The sequence below is a fragment of the Salvelinus sp. IW2-2015 genome, unplaced genomic scaffold (assembly GCF_002910315.2).
Source record: "Salvelinus sp. IW2-2015 unplaced genomic scaffold, ASM291031v2 Un_scaffold1752, whole genome shotgun sequence".
Lineage (NCBI taxonomy): Eukaryota > Metazoa > Chordata > Actinopteri > Salmoniformes > Salmonidae > Salvelinus > Salvelinus sp. IW2-2015.
The window spans coordinates 123,596-143,346 of record NW_019943133.1 but is presented as its reverse complement, the minus strand read 5'-3'; the positions used below and the strand labels follow the sequence as shown (position 1 = coordinate 143,346).

At 44.4% G+C, this 19,751-nt stretch overlaps 1 protein-coding gene across 2 annotated transcripts in view; it reads right to left on the bottom strand.

Moving 5' to 3' along the window:
* Window positions 1-19,751, bottom strand: part of LOC112071869 (retinoic acid receptor alpha) — a 131,886-nt gene that overhangs the window by 11,811 nt on the left and 100,324 nt on the right. For both annotated transcript variants that reach the window (XM_024139300.2, XM_024139301.2), the window contains one exon: window positions 10,925-11,073. In XM_024139300.2, the coding sequence (XP_023995068.1) occupies window positions 10,925-11,073 (149 nt within the window). The remainder of the gene's footprint in view (window positions 1-10,924; window positions 11,074-19,751) is intronic.

Below are 19,751 nucleotides of genomic sequence, written 5' to 3'. Positions count from 1 at the left end.
TGTTGTCGGGGTGCTTTGCTGCAGGAGGGACTGGTGCACTTCACAAAATAGATGGCATCATGAGGTAGGAAAAGTATGTGGATATATTGAAGCAACATCTCAAGACATCAGTCAGGAAGTTAAAGCTTGGTTGCAAATGGGTCTTCCAAATGGACAATAACCCCAAGCATACTTCCAAAGTTGTGGCAAAATGGCTTAAGGACAACAAAGTCAAGATATTGGAGTGGCCATCACAAAGCCCTGACCGCAATCCCATAAAACATTCGTGGGCAGAACTGAAAAAGCGTGTGCGAGCAAGGAGGCCTACAAACCTGACTCAGTTACACCAGCTCTGTCAGGAGGAATGGACCGAAATTCACCCACCTTATTGTGGGAAGCTTGTGGAAGGCTGCCCAAAACATTTGACCCGAGTTAAACAATTTAAAAGCTACCAAATACTAATTGAGTGTATGTAAACTTTTGACCCACTGGGAATGTGATGAAAGAAATAAATGCTGAAATAAATCACTCTACTATTATTCTGACATTTCACATTCTTAAAATAAAGTGGTGATCTTAACTGACCTAAGACAGGGAATTTTTACGAGGATTAAATGTCAGGAAAAACTGAGTTTTAAATGTATTTGGCTAAGGTGTATGTAAACTTCCGACTTCAACTGTATCTAGGAACTGATCTAGAAAGACTAGCGCAGGTCAACACTCCCTAGAAAGAGAGTGCGAGAGTGACACCCTCTCAATCCCTCAAATATGCATCACAATATCACAGCCCGTCCAACGCATACCACAGCCGACATGAAATAATCATGGTGGAAAGAGGTGAGCTAGGTGACTTCGCCACGGTGCAAACACCGTGATGGTGAAACTCCCCTACCACTCTTCGTGCAGTCCGGGGCTGTGATTTTATTATGCCGTCTAAGTGTACGTCCCAAAAGGCACCTCTCAAAAGGGTACAATTTGGGATGCAGTCTCAGGGAGGAACTCTTTCTCTCTTATTCTGCTATGGGCCGGAATAAGGGTTCTAACCTGTAAGTTTCCATCTCGGATTCAGCTGGGTTCGTTTGCTGATGCCTTATTGACACTCTTACTAGAGAGGTCCTGGATTTGAGGTCAGAGAGGAAGGACACCTCAGGATACCTCGACGGCACAAGTCCACTAGAGCAGTGGTTCCCAAACTTTTTCTAGTCCCGTACCCCTTCAAACATTAAACCTCCAGCTGCATACCCCCTCTAGCACCATGGTCAGCGCACTCTCAAATTACGTTTTTTTTGCTATCATTGTTAAGCCTGCCACACACACACACTATACATTTATTAAACATAAGAATGGGTGTGAGTTTTTGTCACAACCCAGCTCGTGGGAAGTGACAAAGAGCTCTTATAGGACCAGGGCACAAATAATAATAATCAATAATTTTGCTCTTTATTTAACCATCTTACATATAAAACCTTATTTTTTCATCAAAAATTGTGAATAACTCACCACAGGTTAATGAGAAGGGTGTGCTTGAAAGGATGCACATAACTCTGCAATGTTAGGTTGTATTGGAGAGAGTCTCCGTCTTAAATAATTTTCTGTCAGGCATTCACTTGGTAGCAAGAGCCTCTCGGTGGATGCTGCAGTGTACCCAAGTGGCATCAGGAGCAACTGCTTGCACGCGCATTACCACTCCACTATGTCTCCCTGTCATGGCTTTTGCACCATCAGTACAGATACCAGCACATCTTGACCACCAAAGTCCATTTGATGTCACAAAGCTGTCAGGTATCCTGAGGTGTATATATATATAAAAAGTTAATCACATTTTTATTCAGCGTACCCCTGATGACATTGCGGTATTTCCAGTTTGAGAATATCTGCACTAGAGGAACCAGATCGCGACGGGCCGTGCCGGAACCTGCTAGAACTAGCTTTGTTCGTTCTTGGTCGTTTTACATTTGCAGTGGAACTGGAATCAGGACTAAGTTTCATTTTGCGGGAAAAACTGCTAGTGACGATTTTAGGAGAGCGACCGTTGACGCAATTCGACAGCGACATTGTTGCGATCCTTGGGGACTGCCATTTTTAAGTATGGAGGCGGGAGATCTAGTGGAGGCGTTATCCTGGCTATTTTGTGCCATCCTTTTACATTTTTGTTTGTGGCCAGCAATGGAGAGTGAACAGAACAGAAGACAGCTGAAAAGAGCCGGAGAAATTCACAACGTATCGTCATGCGCAGAGAGCATAGTTTCAGCCTGTTGAAAGACCAGCTTATGCGTCGAAAGGCTCTGCCCAGATGCTCAAAAGTCCTTCCAGTATTCTGTTTTTGCTCTAGTGTTATTCGTTAGTGTAGCTGTACCGTTCGTAGTCAGATTTTCCTTCTCTTTTATATATGGAACCATTGACTCGTGCATGAGTATTAACAACGAACGCGACACACACTGTGACATCATTGCGTGACATCAATCATTGAATACAGACATTTGTAAACCCACCCACAAGCCTACTTTGTTCGAGGACTGTACCAGATATCAATCGAGGCTGAATATCCCGCTTGGTTCCAGGAATCAAGTGGGCCATTGGCAAACGGAATTTAAATAGGAACCGTGATAATTCACGGCACGGCCCTTCAGTGGAAAAGCCCTCTTAGTGACCTCTGACGCCTCCGAGCCTCCAAGCCACTGAGGGTGCATTTGCAGATGTGAAAGGAGAAAGAGGAGAAGGGGCGAAATGGTATAGAAGGGAGGGACAGGTTGAGTGGAGAGCACTTCTGTGCACATGGGAGTCCCTATGACACATATGGACCACTGTTGAGAGGTGTACTACGCACACACACAAATGCACCCACTAAATAGTATGTTTCCTCTCTCTTGTCTTTTGACAGCTACAGCTGTTAGTGGCCTGAAATCCCCCTGGACTGAAGCTCAGTAATTGCAAGGTGCGGAGAATGTTCTGGCAGCAGAGGGCTGGTACCGTGGTCGAAGACTGGCCTAGAGCACTGGAAGTACAACCACAGCTAAACTACAGGAGCTAGACCTTACAGCTCTGGAATCAGACAATACACTGTGGCTAAACTACAGGAGCTAGACTTAACAATACTGGAACTACAGCAATTATAAAAGAGGGGGAATTAGCGCTTTACAGGAGAGAAGTGCTAATACGGGGATTAAAGCTGTGTTCGAATACTCACACTAACCGCACTATTTGTGAAGTAAATTGAGTACGTAGTATGCTTATTGGTCATAGTATGGATATAGTTAGTATGCCAAAAGTTCCCGGATGTCATACTAAATTCCCCATAATACGAAGTACACAAGCAGTCGACACTTTCCCAGTGCGTTTAGGGCCCATAACGCTATTCTTCAGAAAATGGGCGTGGCTTCAGAATGTTTTCAGATTTTAAGAAAGCGGCAGGAAATATGCTGCCGAAGTCCGACGAGATACAAATTCATTGCGTTAACTAATTATGGCAAATGTTAATAAAATGTTGAGCAATGGTAATAGAGTAATGACTTTTCAAATAAGTTACACGTTACGTTGGCTGACAATATGCTATCCTTACGAGCCGCATAGCAATTCAGCAGTATGTACCGGTATGTACTGAGCTGGTCACGGGTGCACCTCAGCCACGCGCAAGTTCCTAAACGATATCATTACCGCCATCGATAAAAGACAATACTGTGCAGCCGTATTCGTCGACCTGGCCAAGGCTTTCGACTGTGTCAATCACCACATTCTTATCGGCAGACTCAACAGCCTTGGTTTCTCAAATGATTGCCTCGCCTGGTTCACCAACTACTTCTCAGAGAGTTCAATGTGTCAAATCTGAGGGTCTGTTGTCCGGACCTCTGGCTGTCTCTATGGGGGTGCCACAGGGTTCAAATCTCAGGCCGACTCTTTTCTCTGCATACATCAATGATGTCGCTCTTGCTGCTGGTGATTCTCTGATCCACCTCTACGCAGACGACACCATTCTGTATACTTCTGGCCCTTCTTTGGACACTGTGTAGACTAACCTCCAGACGAGCTTCAATGCCATACAACTCTCCTTCCGAGGCCTCCAACTGCTCTTAAATGCAAGTAAAACTAAATGCATGCTCATCAACCGATCGCTGCCCGCACCTGCCCGCCCGTCCAGCATCGCTACTCACTACTCTAGCATCACTATACCTTGGTGTCTGGTTAGACTGCAAACTCTCCTTCCAGACTCACATTAAGCATCTCCAATCCAAAATTAAATTAGCACGCGCTCCAGCAGGTAGATTTCACTGGTTACCCCCAAAGCCAATTCCTCCTTTGGCCGCCTTTCCTTCCAGTTCTCTGTTGCCAATGACTGGAACGAATTACAAAAATCACTGAAGCTGGAGACTCATATCTCCCTCACTAACTTTAAGCATCAGCTGTCAGATTAGCTCACAGAGCACTGTACCTGTACATAGCCCACCTGTACATAGCACATCCAACTACCTCATCCCCATATTTTTTTATAATTTTTTGCTCCTTTGCACCCCAGTATCTCTACTTGCACATTAATCTTCTGCACATCTATCACTCCAGTGTTAAATTGTTAAATTCTAATTACTTCGCCACTACGGCCTATTTATTGCCTTACCTCCCTAATCTTACCTCCTTTGGACACACTGTATATAGACTTTTCTATTGTGTTATTGACTGTACGTTTGTTTATTCCATGTGTAACTCTGTTGTTTGTGTCGCACTGCTTTGCTTTATCTTGGCCAGGTCGCAATTGCAAATGAGAAATTGTTCTCAACTGGCCTACCTGGTTAAATAAAGGTGAAAAAATACAAATAAAAAATAAAATGTAAAAAAGTTAGCTAGGTACCTAAAGTTAGTTGGCTACTAATACATCAAACTTGCCAGGCAGTATTTTAACTATCTGCTATCTAACTACCCAACGTTTATTGACTTGATTATTCACATCATTCTTAGCTTAAGTTGTATAGTCGTTGTGCGTTCTCAAATGGACATTGTTAATTCTGGCTATCTACTCCCATTTCAGAGCACTCTCGTCTGAGTGTGCCAGAGAGCAGAACGACTGCTAAATGTACGAACGCTCAACACCCGTTGAACATCGGCAAAAAGAAAAAGCGTAATTAAACTGTTGCCAGCAGAACAGTTACCAACGCTCTGGATAACCAGCTCTGCTACAGCGTGTAAAATGGTCAGAGTGAGGTGCTCTCTCATTTGCGTCTGGAAGTAGCTAGCCAACATTAGCCAGTTAGCCTGGGTGCTTGACTACCGTTGTGCTGGTCAGAACGCTCGGATCAACCCTACTCCTCTTGCCAGAGCGTCTAGTGTCGCGCTCTGAACGCTCCGAGAGTGAAACGCTCCGAATTTAAAAACGGGGGAGAAGATCGAAGGTTTGGTGAGGGTTAAAAGTACACAGACAGATGTCGGGGAACACAAACTACACTGCCCATAAACACACCTGAAACACACACACACACACAGGTTACAGCCAGGCAGAACGCCCTGTGGAACCCATGGGTTAAGGGTCTATAAATAAAAAGGGGATGACAGAGAGAGATAGGAAGAGAGAGCAAGAGACAGAGCATGAGATAGACAGCGAGCGAGAGCGAGAGAGAGAGAGCATGAGATAGAGACGGCGACGAGCGATAAGAGATGAGATAGAGACGGCGAGAGAGAGAGAGAGAGAGCATGAGATAGAGACGGCGAGCGAGCGATAGAGAGAGAGAGAGCGAGAGCGAGAGCGAGATAGAATGAAGAGAGCCATGGGGGAAGTGTTCAGGTCGATAAAGAGCAAAAGAAATATGAAAATACAGAGAGAAAGATTATCGGAGAGAGATAGAAAAAGAGAGATGCAGAGAAGGATGAGAGAGGAGAGGAGAGAGAGAACAGCCCGACAGGACTGTGGACCTATATCTGATATGGGATCCTTGATCTCTTCCTGGCCACCGGCCGACCCATGGGAGCCTGCGATTGACCCTGGTGCGACCTGGGACAGGGGATCTACTCACGTTACGGTGACCTTCTACCGTGGGGGGGTCAACACCCGTACACCATTCCACTCCATACATCACACCGTGTCCTGCCTTCCCCGTTCTGTAAGCCTCTTTAGCTGCACCACTAATCCTAGCCCCCGGTAACAGCCTGGGGGGGGTGTGTGTGTGTGTGCATGCATGCATGCATGCGTACAAAACAGATTACGTGTGTATATGCACAGGGGTCACAGTATGTCGTGTGTATGTAACATGGCTAAATCTTCTGCCCTATGTGCTCTCTGTCACCTCTGGGTCTGCATGGCAAACGGCCAAGGAACACAAGTAAAATACTCAAGGGCCAGTCTGCCCTTCCCCCTGTTGAGGGGCCAAAATCTTGGTCTCTCTCTCGCACAGTATCTAGCGGACTGACTATTGGAATGTGTGAGAGAACAATACTACCACAGCCGTGATTGGTATCCGTATTCGAAACTTCTTCCCTGAAGAGAACTCGGATTCCATCGACACGCATGTACGATCTCTTCGGTTACGTGTAGTGGTTCAGAGTGTACTCTGATGACACGGTATATGCAAGGGATTTCCTTTGTGCCGTCTCAGGAATGCGGCCTCGTCTCTATTGTACCCAGCCCACCACCTCAAGTCTTCACACGTAGAGGTGACCCCCTTTCTTTAGGATGTCGGCTGGTTCCATCTGATTGGATATCTTAGTTTTATTACCTAATCTGTGGCTTGGTCAAACATTGATTTTGAACACAAACAAGTCAGATCTGGTAGAAATGGAATGTTTGCTCTTCTCCTGCCCGTGCAAAAGGGTTTTATGAAAACGCTTCTCTCTTTCAGGGCTCCCGAGTGGCACAGCGGTCTTAGGCACTGCACCTCAGTGCTAGAGGCGTCACTACAGACCCTGGTTTGAGTCCAGGCTGTATCATAGCCGGCTGTGATTGGGAGTCCCATTGGCCCAGCGTCGTCCGGGTTAGGGTTTGGCCGGGGTAGACCGTCATTGTAAATAAGAATTTGTTCTTAACTGACTTGCCTAGTAAAATAAAGGTGAAATAAAACAAATACAAAATAAAAGCCTATGGGTCCGTTTTGTTCATGCTTGTTGGATGCATTTGCAGTTCGTTTTGGTTTTGTTTCAGATTAATTTGTGTCCAAAATAAATGAATGGTAAATAATGTAGTGTCATTTCAGAGTGGCTTTTATAGATGCTAACCTCCCCTATTATTGGCATGTCCTGGGGGTATGATCTTTGACCCTCTGTAACTTTCTTACTCATCATTATTCACAATTCATTATCCATAATCATGGTAGCATCCACATTCACGTAGAAGTGTTCAGAAACATTCTTATTTATAATATAAGTGACTCCAAAATGACACAAAACCTTATTTACCATTCATTTCGATCGGGCACAAAAGTAATCTGAAACATAACCAAAACTACCTGCAAATGCATCCAACGAGTTTGTAGAGTCACAAAGATGATGCAGTCCTTGCATGTTAGGAATATGGGACCAAATACTAAACTTTTGGCTACTTTATTTACAACCATCTTCATGGGTGTCAATCATTTTGAACCCTCCCTCTTCGAGAAGAAAAATGACTACCTGTTAAAACTTCTTGTCACTACAGGGGGTGCTGTTTCAACTTCGAAATTTTGCGTCTCCAAATTAAACTGCCTCGTACTCAATTCTTGCTCGTACAATATGCATATTATTATTACTATTGGATAGAAAACAATCTCTAGTTTCTAAAACCGTTTGAATTATGTCTGTGGGTGAACCAGAACTCTTTCTACAGCGAAAATCATGACAGGACATGCGAAGGTCTGAAAACTAGGCTCTGATCTCGGATCAGTTTAAAGCTCTGTGTGTGCCCTATGGATCGAAATGAACTGCACCCGCCTTCCCCTGGGTGTCAGTAACCAATGAGAAGTGGAATGGTGTTTCTACGTATTTCTCAGAGCTTATAAAAGGGCAAGGAACGAGGTGCGCTCTCTTTTCGACTTCCGCCATTACGCAACGCAAGACCCCAGGATAGCATTTTGAAACGCTCAGTTATCGGCCTTAGATATGTCCGTCTGTAATTTAATTCGGTATAGGTGTTAGAAACATCATAACGAAGTTATTTGAAACCGATTTATATCAGTTTATGCGAGTATATTGCTATTTTCGGAATTTTCGTAGTATTGCGTTTGAGGATTTGGACATGTGTGTGCCACGTAGCTACTGTTAGCTGCTAGTTCCGAAGTTGAAGTGGACGTTTTACAACAAAGCAACGATTCTTTTGGACAAAAGGACACCTTGCCCAAGATTCTGATGGAAGCTCGTCCAAAAGTAAGAACTATTTATGATTTTATTCCGTATTTATGTGGAAAAATGTAAACGCATTTTTCGGCCAATATTGCGGCCAATAAGTCTGGCTGTAACGCACACTGTATGTCTAGTAACGTTAATTTAAAAATCTAAATCAGCGGTTGCATTAATAACCAATGCATCTTTCATTAGCTGTCCAACCTGTATTTTTTTTGTCAATCTAATCGATAAATAATCGTAAACTTAGGTGCCCTTCCAAGATGGCGCCGGCCAGAATGCATGCCATGTTTTGACTGATTACATAGCATAACCACGATTTGTGATGCTAAATATGCACATTTTCGAACAAACTCTATATGCATTGTGTAATATGATGTTACAGGACTGTCATCTGAAGAATTCTGAGAAGGTTAGTGAAAAAATTTATATATTTTGGTGGTGATAACGTTATCGCGCTTTTTGCCTTGAATCAATGCTGGGGTGATGTTAGCTCATGTGGTATGCTAATATAACGATATATTGTGTTTTCGCTGTAAAACACTTAGAAAATCTGAAATATTGTCTGGATTCACAAGATGTTGGGCTTTCATTTGCTGTACGCTGTGTATTTTTCAGAAATGTTTTAAGATGAGTAGTTAGGTAATACACGTTGCTCTCTGTAGTTATTCTAGTCGCTTTGGGTGAGTTTTGTGATAGTGGCTGCAATGGTAAACTGTGATTTATACCTGAAAAATGCAAATTTTTCTAAAAAAACATATGCTATACCATAAATATGTTATCAGACTGTTATCTTATGAAGTTGTTTCTTGGTTATTGGCTATATATATCTTTATTTAGTCGAATTAGTGATAGCTACTGATGGAGTAAAAAACTGGTGGAGTAAAAAAGGTGGTGTCTTTTGCTAACGTGGTTAGCTAATAGATTTACATAGTGTCTTCCCTGTAAAACATTTTAAAAATCAGAAATGATGGCTGGATTCACAAGATGTTGGGCTTTCATTTGCTGTATGCTGTGTATTTTTCAGAAATGTTTTAGGATGAGTATTTTGGTAATTGACGTCGGTCTCTGTANAGAAATGTTTTAGGATGAGTATTTTGGTAATTGACGTCGGTCTCTGTAATTATTCCGGCTGCTTCCAACGCTATTTCAGATTGCAGCTGCAATGTAGAACTGTGATTTATACCTGAAATATGCACATTTTTCTAAAAAAACATATGCTATACCATAAATATGTTATCAGACTGTCATCTTATGAAGTTGTTTCTTGGTTAGTGGCTATATATATCTTTATTTAGTTGAAATTGTGATAGCTGCCCATGCAGGAAAAAAATGGTGGAGAAAAAAAAGTTGTGTCTTTTGCTATCGTGGTTAGCTAATAGATTTACATATTGTGTCTTCCCTGTAAAACATTTAAAAAATCGGAAATGATGGCTGGATTCACAAGATCTGTATCTTTCATTTGGTGTCTTGGACTTGTGATTTCATGAACATTTGATTATATGATATCCCTGTGGCTTTAGGCTAGGCTATGCTAGTCAGCTTTTTTGATGGGGGGGATCCCGGATCCGGGGTTGTGCCTCGTTAGAGGTTAAACAAAATCTGTTGTGTTCGTATACATATATAATTCACCCCAAAACGTGGCATACAATATAGCTCAGTATTTTTAATCATTGATTTTATACAGTCGTTAATTGCTTATCTTTATCCAAAAGGGGTCAATCAATATTACCACGCGGCTGTGGACATACTCATCAGGTTTGAAAGCCTGCGTACATCAATAGATTATACTGGATGCGTATGTTGATTAGTGTTCCTCTGCTGTTTTGACAGCTCTGTTATTAGGGATGACAACTAACGACTGCACATTTGCAGACAGCCAATTTCCCTAAATCTGTGAATGGGGATGAGTGTGTGTGGGGAATGAGCGTTCCAATTTGCAAAAAAAAAGAAAAAGCCAAAAGAAGACAAAAAAAGAAGAGAGAGAAGCCTCCAGCAACAACAACAAAAAAATACAAAAATGAAAAGTAGACCACAGATACACGTCCTCCCGGGACCCAAAAGAGAGAAACAACCAAGAAAAGAAAAAAAGGGAGAAAAAAAACATGCAAATTTAATGAAGATGTGCGTTTTCTTCCAGGAGAGATAGAAGAAGGGTTTGTGTGGGAACAGGAAAGGACTGTGCGCCTACCTAAACATCAAACACGCACACACATGGCAGGGGGACTGTGTAGTCGCGCACTAGTTAGGCTAGCACTAACCTGTGCTTTACCTCAGTCCCAATGGAGGGCCAATATACATTTAGATGCTGGCAGCCTTCAATTATTTAGGATACTTCAGATTGCAAGCTGGTGCTCAATCTGGTAGCGGGAGGCTTTTCCAGGCAATATAGTCAGAATAGGCAGTCGACACAGTTATGGCAATGGTGTATAACTCTGGTACATGCTTTAAAACTCTCCTCAGCACTTGACTGATATTTGAAGTCATTCACTGGCCTGAGAGTTCAGGTTCCCCAAGTCCTGGGGCACAAAGCGAGAGAGAGGAAGAGGAGAGGGAAGAGTGAGAACGAGCGAGCGGGCAAACGGGAGGGAGGTGAAGACAGAGAGATACAACGCGAGATGGACGGACAGAAAAAGAGCACGGCCAAGTGTCTCACCTTGCAGCCCTCGCAGGCGCTGACTCCATAGTGGTATCCCGAGGACTTGTCCGCACAAACGAAGCAGGGTTTGTAGATTCGCGGGGGAGGAGGCGGCGAGGGGGGACTGGGGACTATCTCCTCCGAGCTGGTGCTCTGGGTCTCTATGGCTGCAGAGAGAGAGAGAGAGAGAGAGAGAGAGAGAGAGAGAGAGAGAGAGAGAAAGTGGAGCGGGAGATTAGGTTAGCTTAATCTATAGGGCTGGATGAATTTAAAGACATACAACTATGCTATTACTTAGCCTAATCACCGATTAAGACGTGGCGGAAACAAGTGACAACGACACATTGCAACAAGTTGACCGTATGAAAGATTCAGTGGAACCACAGTGGGTAATGGGTAGGTAACTTGTAACACAGCTCACTTAAATAATTACCACTTTCTGATGTAACTGCATGTTTTGAGAGAGAGACAGAGAGAGAGACAGAGAGAGAGAGAGACAGAAGACAGAGACAGAGAGAGACAGAGAGAGACGAGAGAAAGACAGAGAGAGAGAGAGAGAGAGAGAGAGAGAGAGAGAGAGAGAGAGAGAGAGAGAGAGAAAGACAGAGGTTAAGTGAGAGATTTAAATAGATCAAAAGAGAATTAGGATGAAAGAGAGTGAATGACAATACGAGCCGCTTCACTTTCATGTAATGGCTGCCAAAGGTGTTTCCATCAAATATTAACTCTGGGGTGGGAAGGCAATCAATACTTCCTCATTTCGTTTTTTTTGGGGTGTAATTTGGAAATATTTATATCGTTTTTCTTTTCCTTTGAAAAATGTGGAGTAGGTCGCGTAGATCATTAGGAAAAATCTCAATTATAACCCTTTTTTAGATGACATTTTAAGGCAGCAAAATGTGAAGCCTGTAAGGCGTGTAGACTTTCACTAGCGGCTGTATGCGTTATAAAAAAAGAGGACATGCCTTCGGTGTGATGAGAAACAGTCATCTTTGTAATTCACAGTCCATCATGTAATCTCCTCCACTTCTTGGAAGAGGGGCTTACATCATGTGGAAGGATGTGAGAGGCAGACCCTGAACGCACACACAGACACACAGACACACACACACAGGCTCACATACAGGTTACATTCATGTACACACAACACACCTTCAATCTGTCAGAACTCTCCTAGTATGTGTGTGTGTGTGTGTGTGTGTGTGTGTGTGTGTGTTAAGCTTAGGGGTCAGACTGAACACTGAAGTGTTAGTAAGTGCTCTAGTTTTACCCCAGGACTCAAAAGAACGTGCAAGGCAGCATGATAGAACGAAAGGGGATAGGAACACACACACACACAAACAAACCCTGACCTAATAACACACATATTTCTGGCCCTAACCCACCATGTGAAAGTTGATGTATGAATCTGTCCTACATGTTCTAGTGTGTGTGTGTGTGTGTGTGTGTGTGTGTGTGTGTGTGTGTGTGTGAGAGAGAGACTTCTCAGTGTACAATCTTACTTGTTTCCATCATTACCACACTAAACCCCCACACATTCTTCTACCTTTCACTCATCTCTCTCACTCCCTCTACATTTACCTCCCCCTGCATCTCTCCTTTTCTCTCTCCCTTTCCAGATTCTTTCCATTCTCCCTCGACATACCCAACACCCTGCCCCCCACACAATGTGCTATTCCCCCCTGTCCTTCTGTCCTCCAACTCCAGCCATGTTCCCCTCTGCCCTTTCCCCTTTGACCCCCAGTCATCTCCGGTCCCCGCCCTTTCCCGGCTTCCCCTCTATATCTCCTGACATAACACACATTCCAGTGTCTGCACACCCCCCCCCCCTCTTTTTTTCTGCAAGCTCAGTCCACCTTCCCATCAGTGCTGGATAGGTGCCAACAATAACACCGGTATAGGGGCTGGGGGGGAATTCCAAAACCATTACATTTGTGAGTGTGTGTGTGTGTGTGTGTGTGATTAGAGAGTCAGTTGGGGAGTGTGTGTGCATACTTATGATCTACAAAGTATTTATTTTCAAAACAGACAATGTTTTCGCTGTGTGTGAGAATGAAACGAGAGCAAAAAGTTGAGGAAGACATTGGGGGGGGGGGGGAGAGGACACGGAGAGAGAGAGAAAGAGAGCGAAACCGAGATGACGAAAACGATAGAGACCATCTAGGATCCCTCCAGTGATCGCTGGGTTTGGAACAGACGAAGAACAGGACCACTAGAAAAACATGGCACGCCAAAGCACCATTATATTAGCTTTGGCCAATTGTGCGCCGCCCTATAGGACTCCCAATCACCGGCCGGATGTGATGCAGCCTGGATTCGAACCAGGTACTGCAGTGACACCTCTTGCACTGAGATGCAGTGTCTTAGACCACCGAGCCACTCGGGAGCATAAATACAGGGGAGGGAAGAAAAAAAACTAAATGAGAAAACTATGTATTCACTGCCTGTTGTTGTCCTGCCAAGGCCCTTCCTCTAGTGTCCTCGGTCGCTCTGAATAGCTCAAATACAAAACATAGAAAAACAAGAAAAGGAATAAAACTAGACAAATACACAATGGAAAAGGTCTGGCTCTCGGGATGCTGAAATTCAGTCTAGCCCAAATGCTACCAGATCAACCCGTCACTCGTTGTCATTTAGCACAGATCCTGAATCAGAGGTAATGAGAGCGTCTCTACGATGCTAACTGGAGGATGCGTTGAGTTGAGGACCGGAGAACAGTGGTTCAGGTGTGTGGAGGGGGAAGTGAATGCGCTTTCCTTGCAGGTCAATAACCAATTCATTTCCCAGGAACAACTTTGACGATTACTGTCTTGGATCTACTAAACGTTTTATAGGATGTCTAGATATATAGATACTAGTCGATCGCTATGATGAATGGTACCAGTTCTATATCCCATTTGAGCCCGAGCCTCATCTACTTTTTCAGTCTATGCTCAGCTGCATCTTTCCAAGTATATCCACTACAGATCAGCCGGTGTTTCCTGTGTTCAAAATAAGCCAGGGTGTCACTGAAAATACACCAGCCCTAACAGAGACAGAAAGAAGACACGAGAGAGGAGGATGTGAAGTCTTTATCTCCTCTCCAGGCGCACGCACACACACACACACAGAGAGAGAGAGAGGAAACGAGTGACGGTTGAGGCTTCAGTGGTGTCTTTGTGCCAGCTAAGGGAGGTATTTTGGGCAGGTAGAAAAAAGGGGCGACAGAGAAAGCGGGCTCAGAAACGAGATGAAAGAGAGCTATGGTGAGAGATACGCTGTAGGTGAAAAGAAAAAGGGGGAGTGAGAGGGGGACACACTGATGTTGTGCTGCTGTACGGTATCAAACCAACACGTTTTAAGGTAAAAAAACAAACAAACACAGGAAGTAAGACATTTCAAACAAGTAAGTAAGACATTTTCCTCCTCTTTCCCCGTGCTTATTTCACATTACACTAGCTCCATTTTCTCACCCCTCTCTCACCCTCTCCAGCGCTGTTCGTCTCACCCTTCTTCTCCTTCTCTCCTTCCCTCTCCTGCCTTCGCACTCAGTCTTTGTGTGTGCGCGCCAGCCCCCTGTTCCCTGGAGCCCTGTCTGACCTCTTTTCTGCCAAGCTGTCCTTGTACGAGTCCTGACTCGTGTATGAGTGGCACATTAGAGGGTGAAATAGGGACGTCCTCGTCCTCACGTGGAACTCTACCTGCACGCCTGGGGCTACGCCACCCAAACTGGTCCCAGACACCATGTGTTAAAATGAAACCATGTGTAATAACAAAACCAGGATTTTATCAGATGAAAGCCAAACTGATCAGCGCATCACTAATCGATCCTCCCGGGTAGGCGACGTACACCAGCTATAGTGAGCTAGCGTCGCTAACGACTAGGCTCCGCAAGCTTCCTTGTCACCTCAGCTAAAATGGGGACATTTGAGAAAGAAGCCGACAAGATGCCAAAGGCGGTTCACCCTGATCAAGGACATGGCTGGACTACAATGAATGGCTCCAAAGTGCATTTTGACCTGGATCTCAAAAGGGGAGTTCCCACTCAGTCAAACTGACATCTACTTTAATAAATCATATCAAATTGTATTTGGTCACAAGCGCCGAATACAATAGGTGTAGACATTACCGTGAAATGCTTACTTACAAACCCTTAACCAACAATCCAGATTTTGTTTTTTTAAGTGCGCAAATAATTTGCTAAAATTATAACAATAACTATAAAACGGGGGGGTGTACAGGGGGTAGCGGTACCCAGGCGAGGTAATTGAGATATGGAAATGTAGGTAGGGGTAAAGTAACTATGCGCAGATAATAAACAGCGAGTAGCAGCAGCGTAAAAAAGGGGGTCAATGCAAATAGTCCGGGTAGGCATTTGATTGACTGTTTAGCAGTCATATCTCTTGGGGATAGAAGCTGTTAAGGAGCCTTTTGGATCTAGACTTGGCACTCCAGTACCGCTTTCCGTGCGGTAGCGGAGAGAACAGTCTATGACTAGGGTGGCTGGAGTCTTCCTCCTTAGGGCCTTCCTCTGACACTGCCTGGTATAGAGGTTCTGGATGGCAGGAAGCTTGGCCCCAGTGATGCACTGGGCAGTACACACTACCCTCTGTAGCGCCTAGTGGTCGGATTCCGAGCAGTTGCCATACCAAGCGGTAATGCAACCAGTGAGGATGCTCTCGAGGGTGCAGCTGTATAACTTTTTGAGGATCTGATGACCCGTGGAAGGCAGACTCAATTAGAAACCAGCATCACACAGGAGGACTTTTTCCTTCCCTCTTTCTTTCCAGAACTCCCATCAGGCAAAATGATGTATGTCCTCTCTCGCCACCACTCCCTCCCTCGCTTTTTGCTTAGTCTCGATTCCAACACAAGTGTTTTCATGGAGGCATGCTAACCGTGGGTGAGCCATTGTCAAAGCATGACCAGGAGTTTTGTTGTTGAATAAAGCAAAGCGTTTTCTCTCTGAATCTGGCTTACTCTTCACGTTTTCTGTTCTTGTCATTAGTAATTATTGGATCATCGAGCATACAATTTCAGTTCCATGCAGCACATCACCCACAATCCTGGTGATGTCAGCACAACACTGACCAAACGAGCAGGTCCAGTACGGCACTTTCCGGGTGACCGAACCAAATTCACATAGACATATTAGCTATAGATCTTTCGTTCTCTTTGAAAGCAAGTCTGACAAGCAGTAGATCTGTTGTTTGTGCTCCATTTCTATGCTTCCCGTTCCTAAGTTTAGCTTTCACATATGTTTCGGTGATGTACACAGGCTTCAAAACAGCTAAAGATATGATATCTTTGGTTATTGAAAATATATTTCACAGCGGTTTAGATTTCGCATTGACTCTCTACACTATACACTGCTTGTTTTGCCATATAAACCAAAATTAGGCAAACATGATAGAATTTTATCAACCGTGTAATGGCGGAGCGATTTCTACATATTGCGCATTTAAGAGTTAAATAAAGGTTTAAAAAATTATAATTAGGCGCTTCCTTAGCTTCCTCACCTGACCAGACTGACGGGGTGGGGGTTGTATGGTGGAGAGGGGGAGGGGTCAGAGGGAGAGGGACGGCGAGTGGCAGAGGGCTCTCATATTTCCCTTAACCCCCCTGGGCCCTGTTGACCTATCTGTCTGCCTGGCGTGACCTTGTGCTTGCCCCATTTGACCCCTAGCTGACAGATGGGCCTGTTTGGCTGGCTGAGAGGGCCATTAGTGTTAGTGTCGGATCTGAGGGTCACGTCACAGAGACAAAAAGGCACGGACAAAAAACAATCACGTATACGGTTGAAGTCGGAAGTTTACATACACCTTAGCCAAATATATTTGAACTCGGTTTCACAATTGCTGACATTTAATCCTAGTAAAAATCCCATTGTCTTAGGTCAGTTAGGATCACCACTTTATTTTAAGAATGTGAAATGTCAGAATAATAGTAGAGAGAATGATTTATTTCAGCTTTTATTTCTTTCATCACATTCCGATGGTCATTATTGCCAAAAAGTTCTAATTTGTTTCATTAGATCAGAGGACATTTCTCCAAAAAGTACAATCTTTGTCCCAATGTGCAGTTGCAAACCATAGTCTGGCTTTCTATGGCGGTTTTGGAGCAGTGGCTTCTTCCTTGCTGAGCGGCCTTTCAGATTATGTCAATATAGGACTCGTTTTACTGTGGATATAGATACTTTTGTACCTGTTTCCTCCAGCATCTTCACAAGGTCCTTTGCTGTTGTTCTCTAGGAAACAGAACGTTTCTCCTTCCTGCGTTGTATGACGGCTGCGTGGTCCCATGGTGTTTATACTTGCGTACTATTGTTTGTACATGTGAACGTGGTACCTTCAGGCATTTGGAAATTGCTCCCAAGGATGAACCAGACTTGTGGAGGTCTACAATTTAAAAAACAAAATGTCGAGGTCTTGGCTGAGTTCTTTTGATTTTCACATGATGTCAAGCAGAGGCACCGAGTTTGAAGGTAGGCCTTAAAATACATCCACAGGTACACCTCCAATTGACTCAAATTATGTCAATTAGCCTATCAGAAGCTTCTAAAGCCATGACATCATTTTCTGGAATTTTCCAAGCTGTTTAAAGGCACAGTCAACTTAGTGTATGTAAACTTCTGACCCACTGGGATTGTGATACAGTGAATTATAAGTGAAGTAATCTGTCTGTAAACAATTGTTGGAAAAATTACTTGTGTCATGCACAAAGTAGATGTCCTAACCGACGTGCCAAAACTATAGTTTGTTAACAAGAAATTTGTGGAGTGGTTGAAAATCGAGTTAATGACTCCAACCTAAGTGTATGTAAACTTCTGACTTCAACTTAATTTTTAACCACGTACACACAGACTAAACCACATGCAGACACAATTGGCAGAAATACAGTTGAAGAAAATCGCAAACATACTGATATATTGTGGAGTTAACCCACAGTACCATATATTACTGATAACCACACACCCATCTGGGCCATCAGATCACCCGAGGGAGACTATGGGCCAATTAGATCATCCGAGGGAGGCTATGGGCCATTAGATCATCCGAGGGAGGCTATGGGCCATTAGATCACCCGAGGGAGGCTATGGGCCATTAGATCACCCGAGGGAGACTATGGGCCATTAGATCACCCGAGGGAGATATGGGCCATTAGATCATCGAGGGAGCTATGGGCCATTAGATACGAGGGACTATGGGCCATAGATCACCCGAGGGAGGCTATGGGCCATTAGATCACCCGAGGGAGGTTATGGGCCATTAGATCACCGAGGGAGCTATGGGCCATTAGATCACCGAGGGAGACTATGGGCCATTAGATCACCCGAGGGAGGCTATGGGCCATTAGATCACCCGAGGGAGACTATGGGCCATTAGATCACCCGAGGGAGACTATGGGCCATTAGATCCACGAGGGAGATTATGGGCCATTAGATCACCCGAGGGAGGCTATGGGCCATTTAGATCACCCGAGGGAGGCTATGGGCCATTAGATCACCCGAGGGAGACTATGGGCCATTAGATCACCCGAGGGAGATTATGGGCCATTAGATCATTCGAGGGAGACTATGGGCCATTAGATCTTCGAGGGAGACTATGGGCCATTAGATCACCCGAGGGAGGCTATGGGCCATTAGATCACCCGAGGGAGACTATGGGCCAATTTAGATCACCCGAGGGAGACTATGGGCCATTAGATCATTCGAGGGAGACTATGGGCCATTAGATCATTCGAGGGAGACTATAGGCTTAGCAGCTCCTCCTGAGGAGGCTTTCGAAGAGGCCGCTATGAATTAGTGAACGTACGTCTCCCAGTGCTACACTCCCGCCGTTTACCCTCTCGCCAGAGAATAGCCTGGATGGGACAGAGGCCGCTGTTTCCCTCTGAAATATTTAAACGCCCCAATCATTCTAGTGCTACAAGGTAAATGGATGAGGCCAGCAGAGGAGTTGGTGAGGGGGCGGGGGTGTCTGTGTTATAGAGTTAAAAAGTAGAAGGGGAAAGTGGGGGAAAAAAGCAGAGTAAGAAGAGGGATTGTCTGTGAGTTTGTCTGCGAGTGTGTGTGTGTATAGGTGAACGTGTCTAAGAGAGGGGGGACTAGACAGAGAGACAATCAGAGGTGTGTGTGTGAGTGTGTGTGTGTGTGTGTGTGTGTGAGTGAAAGAGAGAGTGAGATAAAGAGAGAGAAAAAAATAGGGCAGAGCATGAAAGGGAAGCGGCTGCATACCTCGCAGCAGCAGCAGCGTTGGCGGTAGTCCCCGGGGGAGAAAGAGGATCCTGGTACAGTTGTTAAGCCTCTCTCTCTCTTCTCTCCCTTCAAAAAGGCTCACTGTGACTGTACTACACACTCTTCTCTCGCAGACAACATTCGGCTCTTCTCACAGACAAAAAAAACTCTCGGTTTTGTCATGCAAGCGGGGAACCAGGGACAGACATGGGATAAGATATCAAGACTAACTCACGGAGTGAGGAAACTAAAAACGAGGACGAGTCAAAATGTTAAAAAACAACATCATTTCTAGTGTTGCACGGTATACCGGAACTTTGGTACTTTATCGATACTGCATCATGCTGCAAGGAAGTTAACACACTTGAATAATGCGATATATAATGCATGCAGGAATGTTGAAACTGTTCATTACTGTTCGCAAAACAATGTCCATACAGGCTAGAACACTTTACAATGTAAGAAGATACTGTTCGCTTCCAGCTTTGTAGGCTAAATTTTCATTCTAGCGTATAGCTGAAGCTATCATCAATTGATTTCAAAGCCGATTGCCAACAAAACTTTTTTATTCACTTGAAATTGGTCTCTTTCTCACGCCTCTCCCAAAGATTTATCTATAGAGATCGCCAG